The sequence below is a fragment of the Scylla paramamosain genome, chromosome 10 (assembly GCF_035594125.1).
Source record: "Scylla paramamosain isolate STU-SP2022 chromosome 10, ASM3559412v1, whole genome shotgun sequence".
Lineage (NCBI taxonomy): Eukaryota > Metazoa > Arthropoda > Malacostraca > Decapoda > Portunidae > Scylla > Scylla paramamosain.
Window position 1 is genome coordinate 9,758,227 of NC_087160.1, and position 22,833 is coordinate 9,781,059.

The window sequence follows — 22,833 nt, forward strand, 5'->3', positions numbered from 1 at the left end:
GTTCAACGGAGATACACCGGCAGGCTTGCTTGGTAGCACTCCTCTTATCGCACGCCCAGCCCGCTGCTAACTGCCTCGGAAAGGTGCCGCCGGCAACAGCCAGCAGTGGTAAACATAACATCAGCACCGCGTGATCAGTCTGTACTAGGTGGCGACATCTCAACAGATGCAGGACAATGGAAGTTTCCTACACTACATGAACAAAAATCCTACCTATTCCTACCTTACCTATCCTTACCTACCTATGGGTACACCATCGCCAATGTAACAAAAGAAAGCTGGCAGGTGTGCATGAGTCACATATGAAAATTGAGTCACAATGAAAAAAATGTCTCCACCATGTAGGAAGGGCATATGTTTCTGAAGTTCTCGAATAGAGTATAGTAGCGGTGGTGGTAGTAGTAGTAGTAGTAGTAGTAGTAGTAGTAGTAGTAGTAGTAGTAGTAGTAGCGGTGGCAGTGGTGGTAGTTGTTGATCTCTCTCTCTCTCTCTCTCTCTCTCTCTCTCTCTCTCTCTCTCTCTCTCTCTCTCTCTCTCTCTCTCTCTCAATATTTTATCTGTTCCCTCAATCGCAGATGCTAGAGAGATGCAGGAGATGAAGATTTCTTGGGGAGCAGCGACGAAGGCTGTGTTGGATGAATCATTGGCTCCTCACTGCTCCGTGATACTTTTGACCGACTCTCCTTTTATTATGTACTCCCTCTCACAGGTACCCACACTATTAAGTAACTACTCAACAACACATAGCTTCTACATGTTAACCTCTCTCTCTCTCTCTCTCTCTCTCTCTCTCTCTCTCTCTGTTTCCACTCCTCTTCTTCGTATTATTTTACTCTTCTGATCCTCTATTTGCATCTTACAGTAAGTTCATCAGTTAGTTTCAAAACATTCGTGTACTTTGCAGCTTTCTTTTCCACCTGAATATCCTGTCCCTTATCACGCTTATAATGCATGTACGTATTATCTATCCATACCGTTATAAACTTAAAGGCCTTGTTTCTATTCGTTTGTTGTATTGTATCAGGTACTGAGGAACAAGTGGGCAATTAATCTGCTGCAGGTGGCTGGTAATGAAACTCTAGCCTTCCTGCCGAGAATAGTGAAGGTGGCAAGGAAGGTAAGTGGTGGAAGTATACGCTTTTTAACATCAAATGCTTTTTAATCCACTGATAGGTATGGTTTTTCTGCATACTTTATTAATGGAACAGTCTGGTACACGTTTAGAGTATTATACTAAAATACACCAATGATAACGCTATGTAACAAAATTTAACTTTTGTCTTGTCCTTGGCCTCAAACCATAATTTTCCAGTTATTTTCATCTAAACAAAATAGAAAAAAGTTATTTCGATCCTAAAACTTTGCATTTGTGGTTAGAACAATGAATTTACATTTTTGCCTTATTTCGTTATAGTATGGGTTACTACTGGTATTCATGTCAGGTAAAGACCTTTGCAAAATCTCAATTGCTTATCTAATTGCTTTTGAAATGTTGCAGATAAGTTAAAATAATGAAAGAAAGAATATAAAGTGTTCTAAAGATTTTTTATTTTAATAAGATCATTCTTGAATTGACCAGATCTAGCAAGAAATTTTTCATATTTAGAAGAATTTGCTAACATTTCAGAAATCTTCTCAAATCATTCAGAATGTTCTTTCAGACACTTTTAGAAGTTTCTAGAACATTTTAGAACATTCTATTCAATGTAAACATTTCCAGAATATTCTAGAACTTTCTAGAATACAGTAGAAATATGTGGAAGTATCAAGAATTTTCTAAAATCTACAATAATTTTTTAGAATGATTCAGAATATTCTAAAGTAGGTTAGAGAATATTCTAGAAAGATTGAGAACACTGTGGATACTAGAGTACTGCTTGACAATATAAAAGTAGGGACTTGCAGACCACCAATCAGTTCTGCTTTGGCTGCCTGAGTAAACACATCACAAGAAGTGAAATGGCATCAAAAGGCTGCAGTCATGCTCCAGATGCATTCTGTTACATATGTGGTCAATTCATCAAGACAGAGCAAAGAAGTTATCTGTGACAGCATTTGGAAAAAAAGGTGAATTTTTGGGGGAGGTTTTTTTTTTTTTTTTTTTTTTTGGGGGGGGAAGGGGTAAAAAAATAATTCTAAAAACCACAAAAGCAAAGTTTGACACGAATAATGGACATTTTCTGTTGTTTTGCAAAGAAGAGTTGGAAAATAACATTTGTGTGTCAAAGACAAAAATCGTGTTACATAGCGGTAATAAATGGTCGGGTAATTCATTCCTTTCAATACCTGTAAGTCATTTTTTTTTTTTTCCAGTAAAAGCATGGAGAGTTACTTAAATATTTTGAAATAACAGATTTCATATTGTTACTATCAATCAAAATGTCAGTAGATGTTATGAAACTTTTTTGGTATACATAATTTCTGTACATATGACATGACAGCAGTTTTTACCCAGACTGGTAAAAGTCAAGTTCAGTTCAAGTTCAGTATAAGAAGTTTTGCACTTTGTAACGTACTCCCTGATGTTTACCCTCCCTTCGCGCCATTTCTCCTTCATTATCTTCCCTTGTATTTTCTTGAAGTCTTACATTGTAAATTTTGCCTCTCTAATACCTTCACTCTCAAATACGTGTCTGCCAATCATGTCCTCATTTTTCCGCACGGTTGTTGTTTCTAAGTACAGTACTTGCTGTTATTCATCTCACATTCAGATACGGCGTCGGGCTTGGTGCGTGGCGGTGCTGGTGGCTAGCGCTCATCCCTCCTTCCTCCTCGCCTTCGCAAGAGAGGTATGCTCTTGAGCCAGCAATTCTTTCTACTCAGTCCTTTCCTTCCTCACTTTCTTCCAGGTCGTTTCTTTCTTACACCGTGTCCTTTTAGCTTGTCCTTTCAGTGCCGAATAGTACCACCGCATTTGCCCACTTTGCCAACGATACCAGTTGTTACAGCAAAGTACGCTGCGCTGACGATGAAAAAAAAAAAAATCAGAGGAGCAACACCCAAGCTTCAAACCCACGAAAATATAAACTACGACCAGCCAACATAAAACTACACAGTAGAACATAAATACTGTAGAAGATGCAATAATAATAGAACAACAGATCATACAACAATAACATAACATGCAGCGCAGCAAGAACTCCAAGTCCCACGACTTGGGTCACGACTACCCACGACTCAGGATCACACGATCTCTCTCTTCTTCAATGCCTCACACTGACTGCCCGGTACCTTTGTGACGTGCTCAGCGGAGGCGCCCGCGCGCCGGTATCGTCCGGCCAATCCTCGTTCAGCGCCTCGCACCACAACTACCCTACAATTATCCAACAATCGTTCATTTCCGAATTCCAACCCCCTCCCCGCCTCGTGACCTCATCACAATCACCACTCGTAGTCGTCTAACCATGCTGCGGGACGCCGATTGCAGACTGACTGGACAAGGCACTACATCAAAGGTTACTCTTCCTTACTGTCACTAAACATATCGCTGCTCTTATCAGTATCTTTGTTCTTATGCACATCATTGCTGCTATCAAATAAGACAGTGACGAATGTCCACCACATGCCGCGGAACACCATCACTATCCACATCATTTTTTTATGTTATACCTGTCACTCTTGGGATTTTTCTTTAATATTTCATATATCAAAATTTATGTATATATCACATTTGATAAATAAGGTCTATATGTACATACACATAAAAAAATGTAAAAGTGGTCAAACCTGACTTGTTAATTTTCTGTATAGTACAAGTTAACACAGGCTTTGTCCAACCGGACCAACCTGTATCAGCATGACCTCAACAAGTGTGTGTTCTTCATTAACAGAAGTGTCAAAATCTTTCAAGATCTAACTTCCCTCGTGACTTCCGGCACCTAGCCAAAAACATCTCCAATAACTTTGCTTCTTCTTTCCCTCCTTTATTTAAACCTGATGTCAGCACTGCCATCTCACCTATTTCTAAAGCTGAGCTCTTCGCTCAAAACTTAAATAAAAACTTTGGATGATTCAGGGACTGTTTCTCCCTCTCCTCCACCCTCTGACTACTTCATGCTACCTATTAAAGTCCTTCACAGTGATGTTTTCCATGCATTCACTGGCCTAAACCCTCGGAAGGCTTATGGACCTGATGTGGTCCTTCCTATTGTTCTCCGAAACTATGCCTCCGTGCCTGCATTTTGCCTAGTCAAACTCTTCCAACATCTACCTTTCCTTTTTGCTGGAAGTTTGCCTAAATTCAGCCTGTTCCTAAAAAGGGAGACTATTCTAGTCCCTAAAACTACCGTCCTATTGCCTCTCTAAAGTTTCGAATCTATCTTCAACAGGAAAATTCATAAACATTTATCACTTCACAACCTTCTATCTGATTGTCAGCATGGGTTCCGTCAACGCCGCTCTACTGGTGATCTTCTGGCTTTCCTTACTGAGTCTTGATCATCCTCTTTTAGAGATTTTGGTGAAACTTTTGCTGTTGCCTTAGACATATCAAAAGCTTTTAACAGAGTCTGGCACAAACCTTCGATTTCCAAACTACCCTCCTACGGCTTCTATCCTTCTCTCTGTAACTTCATCTCAAGTTTCCTTTCTGACCATTCTTTTGCGGCTGTGGTAGACGGTCACTGTTCTTCTCCTAAATCTATTAAAAGTGGTTTTCCTCCTGTCACCCACTCCCTTCCTATTATTCATCAATGATCTTCTAAACCAAACTTCTTGTCCTATCCACTCCTACGTTAATGATACCATTCTGCACTTTCCCACGTCTTTTCGTAGAAGTCCAACCCTTCAAGGAAGTAAACAGTTCTTGTAGGGAAGCCACAGAGCGCCTGACTTCTGATTTCTCTAAAATTTCTGATTGGCAACTTAGTATTGTTCAATGCCTCAAAACTCAATTCCTCCATCTATCAACTAGACACAATCTTCCAGACAATTATCCCCTCTTCTTCAATTACACTCAACTACCTCCCTCCTCTTCTTTTTTTTTTTTCTTTTTATGTAGGAAGGACACAGGCCAAGGGCAACAAAAATCCAATAAAAAAAAATTGCCCACTGAAATGCCAGTCCCATAAAAGGGTCAAAGCAGTAGTCAAAAATTGATTAATAAGTGTCTTGAAACCTCCCTCTACAAGGAATTCAAGTCATAGGAAGGTGGAAATACAGAAGCAGGCAGGGAGTTCCAGAGTTTGCCAGAGAAAGGGATGAATGATTGAGAATACTGGTTAACTCTTGCGTAAGAGAGGTGGACAGAATAGGGGTGAGAGAAAGAAGAAAGTCTTGTGCAGCGAGGCCGCAGGAAGAGGGGAGGCATGCAGTTAGCAAGATCAGAAGAGCAGTTACCATGAAAATAGCGGTAGAAGACAGGTAGAGATGCAACATTGCGGCGGTGAGGGAGACACTGAACATCCTCGGTCTGTCCTTTACTTATTATCTAAACTGAAACTTCACATCTCATCTCTAGATAAAACAGCTTCTATGAAGTTAGGCATTCTGAATCGTCTCCGCCAATTTTTTCTCACTCCCCCCAGCTGCTAACTCTATACAGGGGCCTTATCCGCCCATGTATGGAGTATTCTTCACATGTCTGGGGGTTCTACTCATAGACAGAGTGGAATCAAAAGCTTTTCGTCTCATCAACTCTCCTCTAACTGACTGTCTTCAGCCTCTCTCTCATCGCCGCAGTGTTTCATATGTTGCTATCTTCTACTGCTATTTTCATGCCAACTGCTCTTCAGATTTTGCTAATTGTATGCCTCCCATTCTTCCGCGGCCTCACTGCACAAGACTCTTCTTTCTCTCACCCTTATTATGTCCACCTCTCTAATGCAAGAGTTAACCAGTATTTTCAATCATTCATCCCTTTTTCTGATAAACTCTGGAACTCCCTGCCTGCTACTATATTTCTACTTTCCTATCACTTGAACTCTTTCAAGAGGGAGGTTTCAAGACACTTGTCCTGTGATTTGTGACTACCGCTTTCGACTCTTTTCGTAGACTGGCACCTCAGTGAGCCTTTTTTTTCTCTCTTTTTTTTTATTATTATATTTTTGTTGCTCTTGGCCGGTGCCCCTCCTACATGAAAAAAAAAAATCAAACCATTTATTTCACTTTAGATTACTTTTTAATTGCTTATTCAAACTGATTTGCATATAAATATGAGGAATAAACAAAAATTTGATAGAACCCCGCCAAAAAAAAGCAATAAAACCCTCCCCCCAAACAATAAAATCCCCCATTTTTTTTTTTTTTTTGTGTCGGGTTTTTTTAAACCCTACTTTTAGGTACCATGAACGATGAAGTCTTTCTGCAATCCCGTTTCCATGGGGTCTGTAAGCAGCTCGGAATACTCTAAGCACATTCCATTCCTTGCACAGATTGATAATCTGGGTTGGTCGAAATGTTGCACTATTGTCCATCATTACCTCGTCTGGAAGCCCCTTCTCACGGAATATCTCGTCCAAATTCTCACTGATATATCTGGCATTTTTCTTTCGCACTTCCCGCCATAATGCCTATCGGATAGGACCACAGTCAGTTATTGTAAGGTAACATCTCCCTTCGTAATATGTACAATCCAAAGCGAGTCTACTCCAATTTTCTTTAACATGCAATGTTCCCGTAACGTGCTTCGCTGGAGCTGGGTTAAATGAGCGGCACTGCAAATAAGATTTCACACTCTTCTTCTGTTCTTCCCGACAGACTCCCAGAGTGACAAGAGAGCTCTCAACTCCTAAGTGACGAATATCATGAAGATTGTCGATTATTACTGCACACACATTTCCAACAGCCTTCTTCAAACAGGAGCGATTAACTCTGTGTATCAGTTTTGTTTTAGCTTTGATTCTATGTAGATGATAATCACTAACAACCCCAGCTCCTTAACCATACCTCTCACCACAGATACTCTCCTCTTAATAAACATCCCCGATATTTCAGACACCTTGACTCCTCTCTCCTCGACAAGAACTGATTATAATCACTTCAGAACTGTTAGTGAATTAGTCATGGTCTCCAAAGAACGAAGTGCCACCTCAAGGACAGGTTTACTCCCTTCAAGACAGCATCTAATTCGGCTACATTTATGTGGCTAACATCATCTAACTTCCTTACCCAAGCAGCATCCTCAACAATCTTCTCAGAAACCTCTATAGATACTGCATGCCTCCCCTCCTCCCGCGGCCTCGCCGCACAAGACTTTCTTCTTTCTCACCCCTATTCTGTCCACCTCTCTAATGCAAGAGTTAACCAGTATTCTCAGTCATTCATCCCTTTCTCTGGTAAACTCTGGAACTCCTTGCCTGTTTCTATATTTCCACCTTCCTATGACTTGAATTCCTTGAAGAGGGAGGTTTCAAGACACTTATCCTTCAATTTTTTAATACCACTTCGGACCCTGTTCGGGGACAGGCATCTCAGTGGGCAATTTTTGTCCCTCCTACAAAAAAAAAAAAAAATGTGGCTGTGGAGGCTTTAAAGTCTCGGGGGTCGTTCGTGGTTGGGATTCCATGGGGGCGTGGACTTCGGCAATATGTACCTTTGCACGAGGAATCTGTGATGTAGCTGGTGAAGATTCAGTAGAGGGCTTTGCTGAAAATGTAGTGGAGGGCTTGGTTGAAGATGCAGAGGAGGTGACACTCCAAAACAGAAAACCTGTTGCAGACAATAACTGAAGGAGCAACATTCTCACAGGAACGGGAAGAAATGATTGATGGTTGAGGAAGGCGGGAAGATGCTGCAGCCTTATTACCTGTGGTAGAAGTAGAAGAAATACAGTGGAGAGAGGAGGCGTACATGTTTGCTCTACCATCTTTGTCTAAAAAGAAGCTCCTGCCTGGCACTACCGAGATTGAAAAAATTGAGAATTAGCTATTTTAGTTGAAGGATGTCCTGCTCAAGGCGGTACCTCTTACATTGTCGAGAGCGTAGTGGATGAGCTTCCCTACAGAAAAGGCAATAAGGGTCTGATTCGCATTCAGAAGTAGGATGTGAGTCAAGAGGAGAGCAGTGACCGCACCGGGAGCGACTTGTACAGTTGTTCCTCTCATGAACTCGTAACATCTGTAACATACAGTAGCAATGGACGATCGATGAAAGAGAGGACAGATCTTAACACGGTCAGGGAGAAAAGAACCATAGAATGTGAGCATGGTCATATTATCATTGTTTCTTCTGATCTTGGCCACTCGTTGAACATTATCTGGACATAACTGAAGGATGTCATCTTCTGAGAGTTCGTACAGGTTCTGGTTGTAAATAAGTCCTTTACAGTAACTGAATGTTCGGTGTGCTTTAATGAATTCAAAGACTCCATCAGAAGGGCAAGGTAGATGGAGAAGCATCATCGCCTGTGTTAAAGCTTTAGCTCGAATCAAGACACGTTTGCCATATTTCTTGATGTTATTTGTAGGGAGTACTCCAAGTCTCCCTTTCTAGATACTAGGCAGCGTGAATAAAGTTTCCTCGACCTTCCCTATAATATGCTACAAACTAGTATGGTGTAGGTGGGTGGCGAACTTTGGGAGCTCGTTCTTAAGTATTATCAAAGACATTAGAACAACAATCATTCTCGCTGTCAGCTACATTGCTTGATCGAGTGACCTCAGCAATTAAGTTGTTCTCTTCAAGACGTAGAAAATTTATTACCTCAAGAACATCTTAGGCAGAAACGTCTGATGTAAGTGTCACATAACACCGATTAGAGAGACAGTCGCCGTCATATTTAAGACAGATATGGAGAACTGTTCCGAAAGGCTTGAGAACTGAGTGAATGGCATGGTATAACATGGAGGCATAAACATTAATGATCATGAGAGTGTCAAGACAGGACTTAACAACTGACCCAAGGCGTCTTCCACCTTGGGAAGCAACTGCAGGGGGAGTACGAGCTCCCGCCTACACAACACCATCACTACCAGAGGGTGACGTATCGAGTGCCTGGTCGACTGCCCTTCAAGAACCAAAGGAGTTTTTATACTTATCCATACGGATACTATAAAAATAAAATAGCTCCAGGGACCAAAGGAGACCGCCTACTGGGACTACGAAGGGAGAGAGCGCTGGTCCCCATGGGGACAAGGGTACCTCGTTCCCATGGGGGCCACTCGTTTTAAAAACTGGCCCCTCATGATTCGAAAGTTTGTCCACGACGGAGCTAAGACTTCCTGTCACAACGCATCCCAGTCTAGATACCCAACCATCCAACACATGACGAACTCAAAAGGTAGCTCCTCTGGTGAGCGCCACTATTGATCGGTACTGGCACCCTAACTCTGGGAACCATTTAGTCTGGTCTTCACTGGCGACCTTTCTAGCATGGGTAGCCCTAAGAATGATGGAGCAGGAGCCGAAGCCCACCTCTAGCCTCGCTCCCCAGTTCGTAGGAACGCGCAAGCCCTTCCACCACTAGGAGGGCCGGAAAACACAAGATTGTCATCTCCATCACGTCGAAAGCTAAGTCCAAGAACTCTGCCATCCTTCAGAGATTCTGGCTGCTTAGCTTCTAATTCATATTTGCGTAGGTAAGGTACAACTTCTGCTGTGACAACATTCTCATTTACAATGATGTCATCTATGTAACTGTCGGTATCCTGCATCACGAGCTCATCCTGCACCAGAACTCCCCTCAGTATGTACTTCAATTCTCGGAGAACAGTTCAGGCTGAAACCAAGTATAGTAAGATAATACAGATTACCGTTATACAGTAATCTGATACAATAATTCTGATAAGGCCACAAACCCTCACCTACATGAATCTGCAAATAAGATGACCTCATGGCCCGTATTAATAAACAATTTTAAAGCTAAAAATTACTCTCTAAGTAAAAATTACTTTCAAAATTGCTCCTGACTCCTAAAAAGGACCCTCAAAGTTGCGAGTTTGCTCCTAGAAGTACTTCCAAAGTGAGCGAAAGACAGAAGCATCTCGGAGGGTGTTTTACATGCATTAACAGTGGTTTGTTTTGTAAACAAAGGTGGAATATACGTACATACATGCATACACATCTGTGTATATATATATATATATATATATATATATATATATATATATATATATATATATATATATATATATATATATATATATATATATATATATATATATATATATATATATATATATATATATATATATATATATATATATATATATATATATATATATATATATATATATATATATATATATATATATATATATATATATATATATATATATATATATATATATATATATATATATATATATATATATATATATATATATATATATATATATATATATATATATATATATATATATATATATATATATGTATATATATATATATATATATATATATATGTGTGTGTGTGTGTGTGTGTGTGTGTGTGCGTGTGTGTGTAAGCATGCATAGTTTAACTGGCAACAATAGTCTTCTTTTGCTTGGAAGTCACTCCCGGATCTTTTTTTTTTTCTTCTTTTTCTATCCTCTGTGAGATTTACGAGGAGCAACGCTTCATAGCTGGACTAATTTTTTTCACGTTTGAACCGGCTGCCATCCTTGGCATCCATCTTAAGAAGACATGCGGCATGTTCGCAGTGAGAGCGGCGCTTTGTTTACATCCGCCAAATTATCGACATGTCCGGAAATTACATATCGCTCTTAATAATGCTCAGAAACAGTCTAGAATTACTTAGAGATATTCAAGATTAATTCACAAGTATAAACTGACATATTGTTATATTTGATTCATAATAATGTTGCTACATTTAGAAAAGCCGCTACATTAGCGGTATTTCTAATGCTAGGAGTAACTTTTACTTTGAAAATAAAAGTTGCTTTTAGGAGCAGCTTCTAGGACCATGGTCGAGGATGAAAACACTCCTAGGAGTGATCCTAGGAGTATAGGGCCAGATCAACAAACTTTAGAGGTTCAGGCATTCGACGCAATGCTCTCAATGTCTCACCACAAATGACATCTGCGCCAGAATGGCATTCTAACAGGGGTTGTACTTTACCTTTGTTTTGCTGAATGACGGCCACAAGCGGAAGGACCCCTTGGTTCATATAGCCCTCATCTCCCTTCCTCAACCACTCTAACTATCCAATCTTGAACTCCCTTATCAAACTTCTCCCTGGTTTCAGGTGATTGAGTATAACAGTTCACACAGTTCTTCAGTTCAGGCAACTGGCAGACCTTCCATCGCCAGCTCACAGTCCAGCAATATCTATCAAAGACAGCATAAAAGTTCTCATCATTAACTACCAAACTTGGTGTTTCAACCGTTAACCCTAACACTGGTGTTGACAATTTTCCATCACCACGAAGTCCAGCGAATTGAAAGTAGTCATCAGTAACGACTACATCACCTAACTTCCTAATCAGGTCCATACCCAATATGAAGTCAGCACCATTTAAAAGCTTGTCAACAACGACATAGTCTGCCCATGCAGTGCTCCCACAGACCGACATTTACACACTTTCTCCTTTACATGAGACTTCTCCATTAACTGCTATCAATGAACACGCAGCACCTTGTCTCTTACATAACCAGGGAGGCAAAGCAGACCTTAAACAACCCGTGTCCACCAGTGCTCTTAAGGATCACAGAAGCTTCTATTACAGGAAGTGCCTTCAGTACAACTTTGGAAGAACAATTTCATGACAGGTAACTCACTTCAACACACGTCCAGCAAGTGGGTGGAGCCTTATCAGCAGAAGCACAAAACCTGATCACATCTACATCACCGACGTCCAGCTGATCCAGCCACCTTATTCTTGACAGACGACTTTGTTGGCCTTTCTGGTACGACAGCTACAACTGGCCTCTCGACAAGTTCTGCAATCAAAGATCGAGCACGATCCACAACCTCTGACAATAGCAGTTTCATTTTTTGTCGTGGCTCTCAAGAGTGTCTTACTAGAGAGCATACCAGCCAATTTAACCATCTTACGCAAATCAGTTAAATATGCATCAACAGCCTTATCACACACTCTTGATGAATTGTTCATATGCCTGGAACGGATTGGTAGCAAAGGCCTCCAACAACGTTGCCTTGATTTTAGCTATATCTATCTAACACAGTAAATGCACTTTCGTCAAAAAATAAATAAATAGATAAATAAATAAATAGATACAAAATGTAGTACAACTATCGTCAACTGCTTACTGCCCTTCAGATTCGCCACCAATTGAATCATTAAACCGCTCCACCACGTCCCCAGTCCCATCAAAGGGCCTCATTACATCAGTCAGTTTCAAATTTGCTGCCGCTATAATAGCCTTTATAGCTTGTGCCGAATAGTACCACAGTATTTTCCCTCCCCGCCAGCGATACCAGTTACTGGCGAGAAAAAAAAAAAAAAAAACAGTAGCAACACATGAACTTCAACCCCCACTGGAACATATACCATCACAAAACTATACAATAGAACATAAATACAGCAGAAGATACAACAATAATAGAACAACATATTATAGTAACAATAGGTCAACATGTAGCACTGCAAAAATTCCAGTCCACCAATTAAACCACAACTCAGGGTCACGTACCCACTCACCTTGAATGCCTCATACCGACTGGCCCATGTGGCATCGCTCCTCACACCACAAGTACCCATAATTACTGAACAATCGTTTACTTCCCAATTCCAAACCAGTTTCCCTCTATGTCATAATGACTCCTCCTTTCTTGTTGTCTTCTAATCTATTAATTTCTCCTTCACTTCCTTCTTAACTATTATTTTCTCCTCTACATTATTCTAGCTAGTCCCTTTCTTCTCCCACGTCCTTGTAGCTTGTCATTTTAACCCCCACATCCTTCCATCCATTCCTTTCTTATTTCACGTCCTTCCAGCCTACCCTTCCTACTCCATGTCCTTTAATGTCTTTTCCTTACCCCCACGTCCGTCTAGCCTGTCCTTTATTTCCTTCCCTCATTTCCCGTCTTTCTAGTCTATTTTCTCCTACGCCACTTCTTTCTAGTCTTGTTTTCGTCTCCCATGTTCCCATGTAGTTTGTCGTATTCTTTTTCGCTCCTCCATCCTGTTCTCTACACCTCACTCATTTCAACAAATTCTTCTTCACCTTTTCATTCCTCACGCGAACTCTTCACTTCGCCATCTCCTCCATATTCAAATCCTCTCCGATCTGTTCTTCCTTCTTGTTATATTCTTTATCCCTCTCATTCTCTCCTCAGAGTCGTGCAGCACGGCTGTTGGCGTGGGAGACGCGGCTGTTAGCTGTGACAAGCTTGACGTCCTACAAAGCACATGATCTCCTGCGACGACACTGGACATTTTCTATGATGAACACGGTCCTGCTCAATCTGGAACCTATCATTGAAAAGTAATGGTGGTGGTGATGGTGATGAGTGAGGAGATGAAGGTGATATGTACAGTATATACAGTAGTACTTTGAATTGCGAGTATAATTCGTTCCTGGTAAGTGCTCGTAATCCAATTTAATCGTAAACCAAATCAATTTTCCCAATAAGAAATAATGGAAACACGTCCGATATGTTCCATCCATAGAATATATCTCACATATAATGATTTGATATTTCATTTCTGAGAATACATGACTTTCCTGCCGGGACACTGTGTGTAAAGAAAGTGAGAGAGAGAGAGAGAGAGAGAGAGAGAGAGAGAGAGAGAGAGAGAGAGAGAGAGAGAGAGAGAGAGAGAGAGAGAGAGAGAGAGAGAGTGTATCAATCGGTCAAGGCATTATTTTCCATTTACAAGACCAAATACACAAATAATGTCCACAGAGGCGAGGTATTGGTGCATTTCCCGTACACTAGTAACGGAAGAGCCCAGGTGGTAGGCGTGGCGCGCTGGTCCTCCCTGAGCGGTCTCACACACAGAGGCGATACGCAGCGGCCCTTTTCTGAAAAGTTCTCTAAGTTAGTGATTGGTTTCTGTTTTTCTTGTGTTATTTGTGTATCATCGTCACATCTTCCATTGACCCCCTTCCCACCATTAACTTTATTAAACTACTGTTTTTTTTTTTTTTTTTTCTTCTCTCTTTTCAATCAAAGCAGTTTTGTCGATTTTGAATGTCTACATACTCATATAATTTATGAATAAGAGTATTTTTGAGGTTCCGTGCAACGACTAACTTTCTCATACGTTTCATTGTCTCCCCTCAGTTTTCAATTTCTTGTTCTCTAATTCTGAAGATTTGCGCAATGGCTGTCAGCTTTCATGGTTATGAATTTGTAGTCTGCTCTGGGCATTGGTTCAATAACGTAAATTATTTTCATCATATATTTCTTTAATATTCGTTGAATTGCAATCCTTTTCTATTATCTATTTATTTGTCTATTTATTTATTTGATATTTATTCATTTACATATTTAGAATAGAATAGAACAGCAATTTAGCAGGTAATCACTGCCATATCCTTCATATTTTTCTTACATGTGGCTTTGTTTTGTCTCTCCATAATTGTCACCACCTACTTTCTGATGTGTTTCTTGGGCAGTTTCCACGGCGCCAAGATTCCAGTGACAGCGCTCATCCTGCCACCGTTCTGGAAGCTGGTGGACCCGCACGCTGCCGATAGCTGGTCCAGGTATTCAGGGCGGGACTGCCTCATCATGAAGTCTGTGGCGCGGATGCTCAACTTTACCTTCCAGATGTTTAAGAGTTCCAATATTGATGAGGTAAATATCACTCCTGACGTTATACTTTACACACACACACACACACACACACACACACACACACACACACACTGTTTTGTTCGCTTATAGAGTCTATCTCTGTCAATGACGACGTTCTGTGTGAGATATGATCATGTTATGTGTTATGCTTTTGGTGTCACCTTAGTGGCTATACAGTTCAGTCCGAGAGGCACAGACACGGACGGCACGGGTGAAGGGTACCGAGGGTGGCGGTCACTGCTTCACTAGCTTATACTTTTGTCGGTATCTACTGACATACAGTTAGATTAATATAAGTTATCATGGAGGCATTTAATATCACTGAACAATTTACTGAATGTTTATTATGTCGCTACAATAGACAATGCAGCGAGGGTAGTTTTTTTTTTTTTTTTTTTTTTGGCGGGGGGCAAAAAATATCGCCACAGATGCCACGATTAAGATGCGGCTGTGACACCCCCCCACTTAGAAAAAAAAAATTTGTAGGTGAGAAGTAAGGGCATAAATACTGGGGTGTGGGAAAGGTGCGGATAAAGTTGGGCACTCCCAGAAACTTCTGACACACACACACACACACACACACACACACACTAGTACTCTTGCACATACATGTATGAGATGTTGATGTTTTCATTTAAGATCATCGAAGCGCATCACTAAGAAAATAATCTATTTTGATTTAATATTCGTGTATGACAGTTTTATTTCCCATTTTCCTCCTTTTTTGCCTTATCCATCACTTTTAAATAATAGGAGAGAGAGAGAGAGAGAGAGAGAGAGAGAGAGAGAGAGAGAGAGAGAGAGAGAGAGAGAGAGAGAGAGAAGCTATCATTGCATTGCATTCATTCTCCTGTTCACCCCACTCCGTGCTTTGCAGATCATGGCAAGTTTAGAGGCGGATCTTGTTATGATCTCGGGTTTCCGTATAATGTTGATCCCTCAAGTTCTGGCGCGGATTGACCACTCGTACTTCATCGATCCCGCCTCCTTCACCTTCAGCATGGCCAAGCCTACCATTCAGCCCCAGTGGCAGAGTTTGTACTACCCGCTTGGGCCTTGGGTATGGCTCTCCGTCCTCATCTCCACCATTGTCATGTCCTTCCTCATGTACATTGTAAGACCATCGTGACGCAGTGCATGTAAGATATGTGCTACTCACACGTCGTTAGGTAAACATCCACACTTCTCTCACATACTCCTCTTCTTTTAAAGCTAAACTTCTACCATTCCTTTTCTTCCTCTTGCTCAGCCCAGTTCTTCCCCACAGCTAAGAATACGTCCATCTATCCTAAGTATCCCTGCCACATAAAGTCATATCGTGCATTCTCTTGTTATTTACTAATGGGAACCTATGTATATATATATATATATATATATATATATATATATATATATATATATATATATATATATATATATATATATATATATATATATATATATATATATATATATATATATATATATATATATATATATATATATATATATATATTCGCTTTGAATGTTTCATCTGGTTCTCTTTTGCTAGAACCTATTAGAACACAGATCGACATTTGAGCCTATGAAAAGTTCCCCACTACCTTTAGTAACGAAGGGTGATGATGAGGAACATGATTTAGATTGTATATATTAACATTTTGTCCCTCAATAGATTTCTCACATGGATGAAGACATGAAGAGTCGATCTGTAGTGCTAGAAACGGTGGGAATGTTGCTAGGACAAGATATGTGGCTCCAAATGCCCAGGTGGACCGCTGCGAGACTTCTAGTGCTGCTGTGGCTGGTGCTCGTCTTTGTGATCAGCACTGGGTATAAAGGCACGCTCATCGCCTTCCTCTCCGTGCCGAAGTATCCAACCCGCCCGGAGACGATGGAGGAACTCGCCAAGAGTAACGTTAGGTTGGTTATTTTTATCTTCATCATCAGCTTGACAACCATCACTGTTCCTCTCCCACCTTTTTCAATTTACCAGTTACCTCTCTTTTTCTCTCTCTTGGCCACACCCATCTGAAACAATACAGTTTTAAAACATCTTGAGACAGACGAAACCAAGCACCATATTCTTAGTGATGGCAAGTGGTGTCAGAGCAACTAACAATGGTCCTTTACTTATAGTATATCCTTGCCCCAGCGTCTTGATAATAAATTAAAACATTCTCTCTCTCTCTCTCTCTCTCTCTCTCTCTCTCTCTCTGCAGATCGCTATTTACTCAGAATGCCACCAGGTTCCTGACATATTTCCAACAGTCGAACATACCCGCCTACAGGAGCGTCAGTAGTCGAGTGGACATCGCGATAACTGTAAAGGAGGGATTACAGCAGATATCAGAGCAAAGGTCAATGTTTTAAACATAAAAGAAAAAAATCGTGGTATTTTTGTGATATACTGTAGAGAAATACAAATTCTCAGAGACATGAATAAAGAAATATTGTTAAAAACTGAAATATCAAGAGTTATAATCTCAGTAATCAGGAGAGGACTTCATGCTTTATAAACTTCGATTAGGAAAAATAGATAAAATTGGTTCTTACACAGAGTGGTAGATGAATGGAATAGACTCAGTAGTCTGGTCACTATTACAGAGTCAATAGGAAGCTTTATAAGACAAGATAGATTTATGAATAGGATGATAAGTACGTAGATATGGTTATGTATATCTTATATAGCAACTGACACGCGTATGCCCTCTGGATTCTTGCAGCCTCCATTGTTATTCTTATGTAAGACGAAGAGCATGTTGTCTTTGTAGGAAGGCGTTTTTTCACGAAAGATACAACACCATGCTGCACATCGCCGAGTACTTTACGAACCCAGATGGTTCTACGCGCCTCTACGTGGCACGACAGAACGTTATCCCGAACTACGCCGGATGGATGATGCCCCACGACGCGCCCTATAAGCAAGACGTGGACCGCTCCTTGCTCCGCGTCATCGAGGTGAGTTTCAGTTGGTCACTATTTACCCGCTTTCAGACTTATTCATTTAGAATATATATCTAGTCTCCATTCACTAAAGGTTACTTCGTATCGTAGGCATTGACATTTACGCAAAAACTAACACAGTATTGTGGAATCTTCAACAACGCTTGATGGATGGTGGCGCCAGCAAGTCAGCGGAGTTGAATTTTAATATTTATCGTTGTTTTCTTTCAGATGACTTATTAAAAGAAAACATATTGCTGTAGAATGAAGAAGCTAGAGAACACCGAGTGATATTTTCATGAAGAGTTTATTGTTCGATAACAAATGAGTCACTGTACCTCTCTCCCTCACCGATGTTTGCGTATTTCCAGCGACTTTTTTTTTTTTTTTTCGTCTTGGAAGTATACTTATGAAAAAAATATGAATACGAATATCCTTCTATGGCACTGTGATCACAGAATAGGCACACAGTCTTGCAAGGAGCCCAGAAAGGAGCGAGGAGGCTGTCGTGGCGGCCACCTTGCCCCATCAGCCAACCTGCGTATAGCAGTAACTTGCTGTCCTCTCCTGCTCAATCCCGCCCCTCGTTTACGGTAGCCCACCAGCAACGCCTTCACGTGGGCCAGGCACTTCAGCACGTTTCATGGGACCCTTGATGTGGAGTTTGCCCCGCGGCGCGTCCCAGGTGTGGCATACCAAGACGCAGTGGCTGCGCACCAAGTACCACAAGTGCCACTCGTCTAGGCGCCTGCCAGCCTCTCCTTAAACTGGGGAGATACCATGCTGCTGCGCCGCACCAGGAGGTGGACCTCCTCGCCACCTGCTTCCTGGACTACAGTGTCCTCCACAGGGCAGACTCTTAACTGGCCTCTCTGCTCAAAGTGAGTCTCCTGCAGTGCCAGTGGCAGCGCCTCCCGTGCCAGGAGAGTCACTGGGACGCACACAGACAAAGCGAATCTCAATGTTCACCAAGAGGGACGCCAATTCCCGCCAGTCACTGATGGGGATGATGCACTCCGAAACGGGGTCTCTTGGAGGAGCAGGTCTCAGGGGCCCCAACCATCAGGCAGTGGCCAGTCGCTCACGCACCTTCCCTATCGGAGTGGTGTGGAGACCGTTGTGCTGCCATACTTCCACCAGGAGTTCAAGAGTGCGGGCGTTCTTCACCACGCCCCACAAGGAAGGGGTAATAATGCCACCACCATCACCATACTCACCACCACACATGCTGAAAGTTTTGGCGCAAGTTTTCATTTTAGATTTTATTTGATATTGTGAGGAGACCAGTGAAAAAGCAGTGGTGGGATGACCACTATTTATGGATGTTGAATATGTAGGGTTCCCATGTATACTATAAAACAGGTCACCTTACTCCACCAACATCATTACTACAACCGTTACTACCACTACATATACTGAGAAGATAGGGAGGATGTTTGTAGCTGCCCGGGGGCAGCTAAAGGATTTTAGACCCACACGGTGACGCGAATCGTTTATTGCATTCGGTCAAACCTGAAGACATACATAATAAACATATGACGTTCGTAGCACTACAAACTATTACATACTGTATCAACATAACGTATCACTAATTATGGATTATGCTAATTAGGACAATCAACACATCGTAATACAGATGTGGCACTCACGTGTTTGGGGTCTTAAGGATGCCTGTCACCAAGCAACACCTGCGTCTGTATTGTAGAGCTCCGGTCTTTCTTGGAGTAGTCACACCCTAACTCGGTGGCGGTATAAAGGAATCTGTCTCTCCGGGCTTAGTTCCTGCTGGCCCTCGGCACCTCACGCCTGCCCGTCTTACCCTTAGGTCAGCAATAGTTCCTGGGTGACTCATTCCTCTACACAGTCTACAGAGATCCCTCGGTGTCTTATCTACCCTTCGCGCCATGTCATCAACTTTACCACGTAAACACAACTCTCACTACCTCTCTACAGCTAAGCTCTCCACAGCTAGTTCCTCTCACACAGCTTCACTACTGTGATTAACTATAATGAATTCAGTTTCCATAATCTCTACTCTAATGACTTAGTTTCCTTAGTGTTACCCATGCTTCATATACTAGTTCACTTCAACTCTCATAACACAAATCATATTATTTAGCATACACATGCTCAACAACAACTTTCTTTCCGCTCGGCGGTCTTTCACCCGCTCGGCAGTAACAATGTTGAGCGAAAGTTCGACATACTAGCTCTTAGGTGAAATTTAAAGGAAAAGGTGAACAACAGTTTGGAAGTGTGAATGGGAGGTTGTCAGGTGTACAGAGGAAAGCGAGGAAGGGAGTAGCCCTAAGTAAGTAAGTAGGCCGCAGCAGTGAAGTAAGAGGCCGCAGCAGTGTGATGGAATGGAAGGAAGTGTAGCAGAGGCTGATATAGGTGAAGCTGAAGTTAGGAAAGATGTGGTGTGTCGTGAGTGCCTATGAGCCAAGTAGTGAGAGGATTGAAATGGAAAGGGAAAATGTTCGGAATTATTTGACTGCAAGACAAAGAAACCTGTCTAGAGAGACTTAGATGTTAGTGTTGTTTGCGAGATAATTCATGATAGGTAGGACGGTACGAGTTACCTAGACCATAAGAACATAAGATCATAAGAAATAAGGGAAGCTGCAAGAAGCGACCAGGCTTACACGTGGCAGTCCCTCTATGAAATATACCTACCTATTTCCATCTATTATCCCCATCCATAAACCTGTCTAATCTTCTCTTAAAGCTCTCTAGTGTCCTAGCACTAGCAGCATGATTACTGAGTCCGTTCCATTCATCTACCACTCTATTTTAGAACCAATTTTTTCCTATCTCCTTCCTAAACCTAAATTTTTCAAGCTTGAACCTGTTATTTCTTGTTCTACCCTGGTTGCTGATCTTAAGAATTTTGCTTACATCCTCCTTGTTATAACACTTATACCACTTAAAGATTTCTATCAGTTCCCCTCTTAACCTACGTCTCTCTAAAGAATGTAAATTTAACAACTTCAATCTTGCCTCATAAGAAATACTCCTCATCCCCTGTATCCTTTTAGTCATTCTCCTCTGTACTGATTCTAATAGACCTATATCTTTCCTGTAATGTGGGGACCAGAACTGCACAGCGTAGTCTAGATGAGGTCTGACCAGCGCCAAGTATAACTTTAATATTACTTCCAGCCTTCTACTTTTAACACTCCTAAAAATTAACCCTAGTACCCTATTTGCCCTGTTTCTGGCCTCTATGCATTGTTTTCCTAGATGGAGTTCAGAGCTAACTATAACTCCTAAATCTTTCTCGTAGCCTGTACCTAACAGAGTTTGGTTGTTTAATGTGTACCTACTGTGTGGGTTTCCTCTACCTACGCTAAGTACTTTGTATTTGTTGATATTAAATTGCATTTGCCATATGTCCGTCCATTCATTCATTCTATCTAAATCTGCCTGCAAGGCGATGGCATCTGATTCTGACCTAATTAATCTACCTATCTTTGTATCATCCGCAAATTTACTAACATCACTACTAATTCCACTATCCAAGTCACTGATATATATTAGAAATAACAATGGCCCTAATACTGATCCCTGTGGCACCCCACTAATTACATGACCCCACTCGGATTTAGAGCCGTTTATTACAACTCTTTGTCGCCTGACGCTAAGCCATGACCCTATCCAGCCTAACACCTTCCCATCTATCCCGTGTGCCCTAACCTTTCTCAGGAGCCTTTGATGGGGTACCTTGTCAAATTCTTTACTAAAGTCCAGATATAAGATATCATAACTATCACCATTATCTACTGCCTCGTACACTTTACTGTAAAAACTTAACAAGTTTGTCAGGCAAGACTTCCCCTTCGTGAAGCCATGCTGTGACTGATTTATCAAGTTATGTTTCTCTAAATGTTCTCTAATGTTCCTCGCTATTATAGACTCTAATATTTTACCTACAACTGAAGTGAAGCTGACAGGTCTATAGCTAGACGCTAAAGTTTTATCTCCTTTCTTAAAGATGGGTACTACAATAGCCTGCCTCCACATTACTGGTACCTCACCTGACTCAAGTGACTTCCTAAAAACAGAAACTAACGGCTCACTAATAATCTCTTTGCATTCCTTATGTACTCTGGGATATATTTCATCTGGTCCTGATGTCTTGAATTTTTTTAGCCTATCTATTTCCTGTTCCACTATCTTCCTAGTTATGGAAATATCTGTCAGCTTCTTATTATCCTCTGCTTGTTCACTATCTGGCATATCCTGCATGTTCTCCGGGGTGAAGGAATGGAAATGGAGAAAGTTTGATAGGATTCTATGTAAAGCGAGGGCTGGCAATTGCAAACATATGGTCAATAAGAAAGTTATTCATAAGGTTACAAAACAGAAGCATTGTAACATTCTTAATCTTTTCTTAACTCTAATCATTCTGCTTATGTTGTCACTCAATCTTCTCCCTTGGGCCATCCTCTTTGAGATTTTGGTGGAACTTTTACTGTTGCCTTAAACATATCAAAAGCTTTTGATAGAGTCTGGCAAAAAGCTTTGATTTCCAGTCTACCCTCTTTCAGCTTCTATCTTTCTCTCTGTAACTTCATCTCAAGTTTTCTCTCTGATCGTTATGTTACTGCTGTGGTAGATAGTCATTGTTCTTCTCTTAAATCTATTAACAGTGGTGTTCCTCAGAGTTCCATTCTGTCACCCACTCTCTTCTTGTTATTCATCAATGATCTAAACCAATCTTCACGTCCTATCCACTCCTATGCTGATGATACCACCATGCATTTTTCCACATCTTTTCATAGACATCCAACCCTTCAGGAAGTAAACAGTTCATGCAGGGAAGCCACAGAATGCCTGACTTCTGATCTTTCTAAAATTCCTGATTGGGGCAGAGAACATTTAGTATTGTTTGTAGCCGCACCGGCTGGGCATCAATTGGCTCTCAGATGATCTGTTTTACTGATCACACCCATCATCGTAGGGTCGAGGAAAGGCAGTTCTCCCTGACATGTTTATTGATGAGGTAGGCATGACCGTAAGAACTGCGAACAAGTTCTCGGTCTCAATTTCTTACAAAATAACATTATACATTGATATTAAACACTTTCAACATATTACAATATTCATTAACAATACATGCAATTAACTTGGCACTATGACAATCAGTTTTTACTACAAAATTAAAGTATTTACCTCGGTCACCATCCTGCCCATCTTTGTCTGAGCGCAACTTGGCCGTGAGTGATGCCCGCAGGCGACTAGCAGGTTAACCCCACACTC

The 22,833-nt window shown here is 41.2% G+C and overlaps 1 protein-coding gene across 1 annotated transcript in view; it reads left to right on the forward strand.

The window, feature by feature from the left end:
* LOC135104512 (ionotropic receptor 21a-like) overlaps window positions 1–22,833 on the forward strand; it is a 34,830-nt gene that overhangs the window by 9,288 nt on the left and 2,709 nt on the right. The window contains exons 3-12 of the mRNA XM_064012086.1: window positions 576–709; window positions 1,025–1,117; window positions 2,712–2,789; window positions 13,180–13,328; window positions 13,750–13,884; window positions 14,466–14,646; window positions 15,524–15,760; window positions 16,301–16,548; window positions 16,848–16,985; window positions 17,400–17,586. Of these exons, the coding sequence (XP_063868156.1) occupies window positions 576–709; window positions 1,025–1,117; window positions 2,712–2,789; window positions 13,180–13,328; window positions 13,750–13,884; window positions 14,466–14,646; window positions 15,524–15,760; window positions 16,301–16,548; window positions 16,848–16,985; window positions 17,400–17,586 (1,580 nt within the window). The remainder of the gene's footprint in view (window positions 1–575; window positions 710–1,024; window positions 1,118–2,711; window positions 2,790–13,179; window positions 13,329–13,749; window positions 13,885–14,465; window positions 14,647–15,523; window positions 15,761–16,300; window positions 16,549–16,847; window positions 16,986–17,399; window positions 17,587–22,833) is intronic.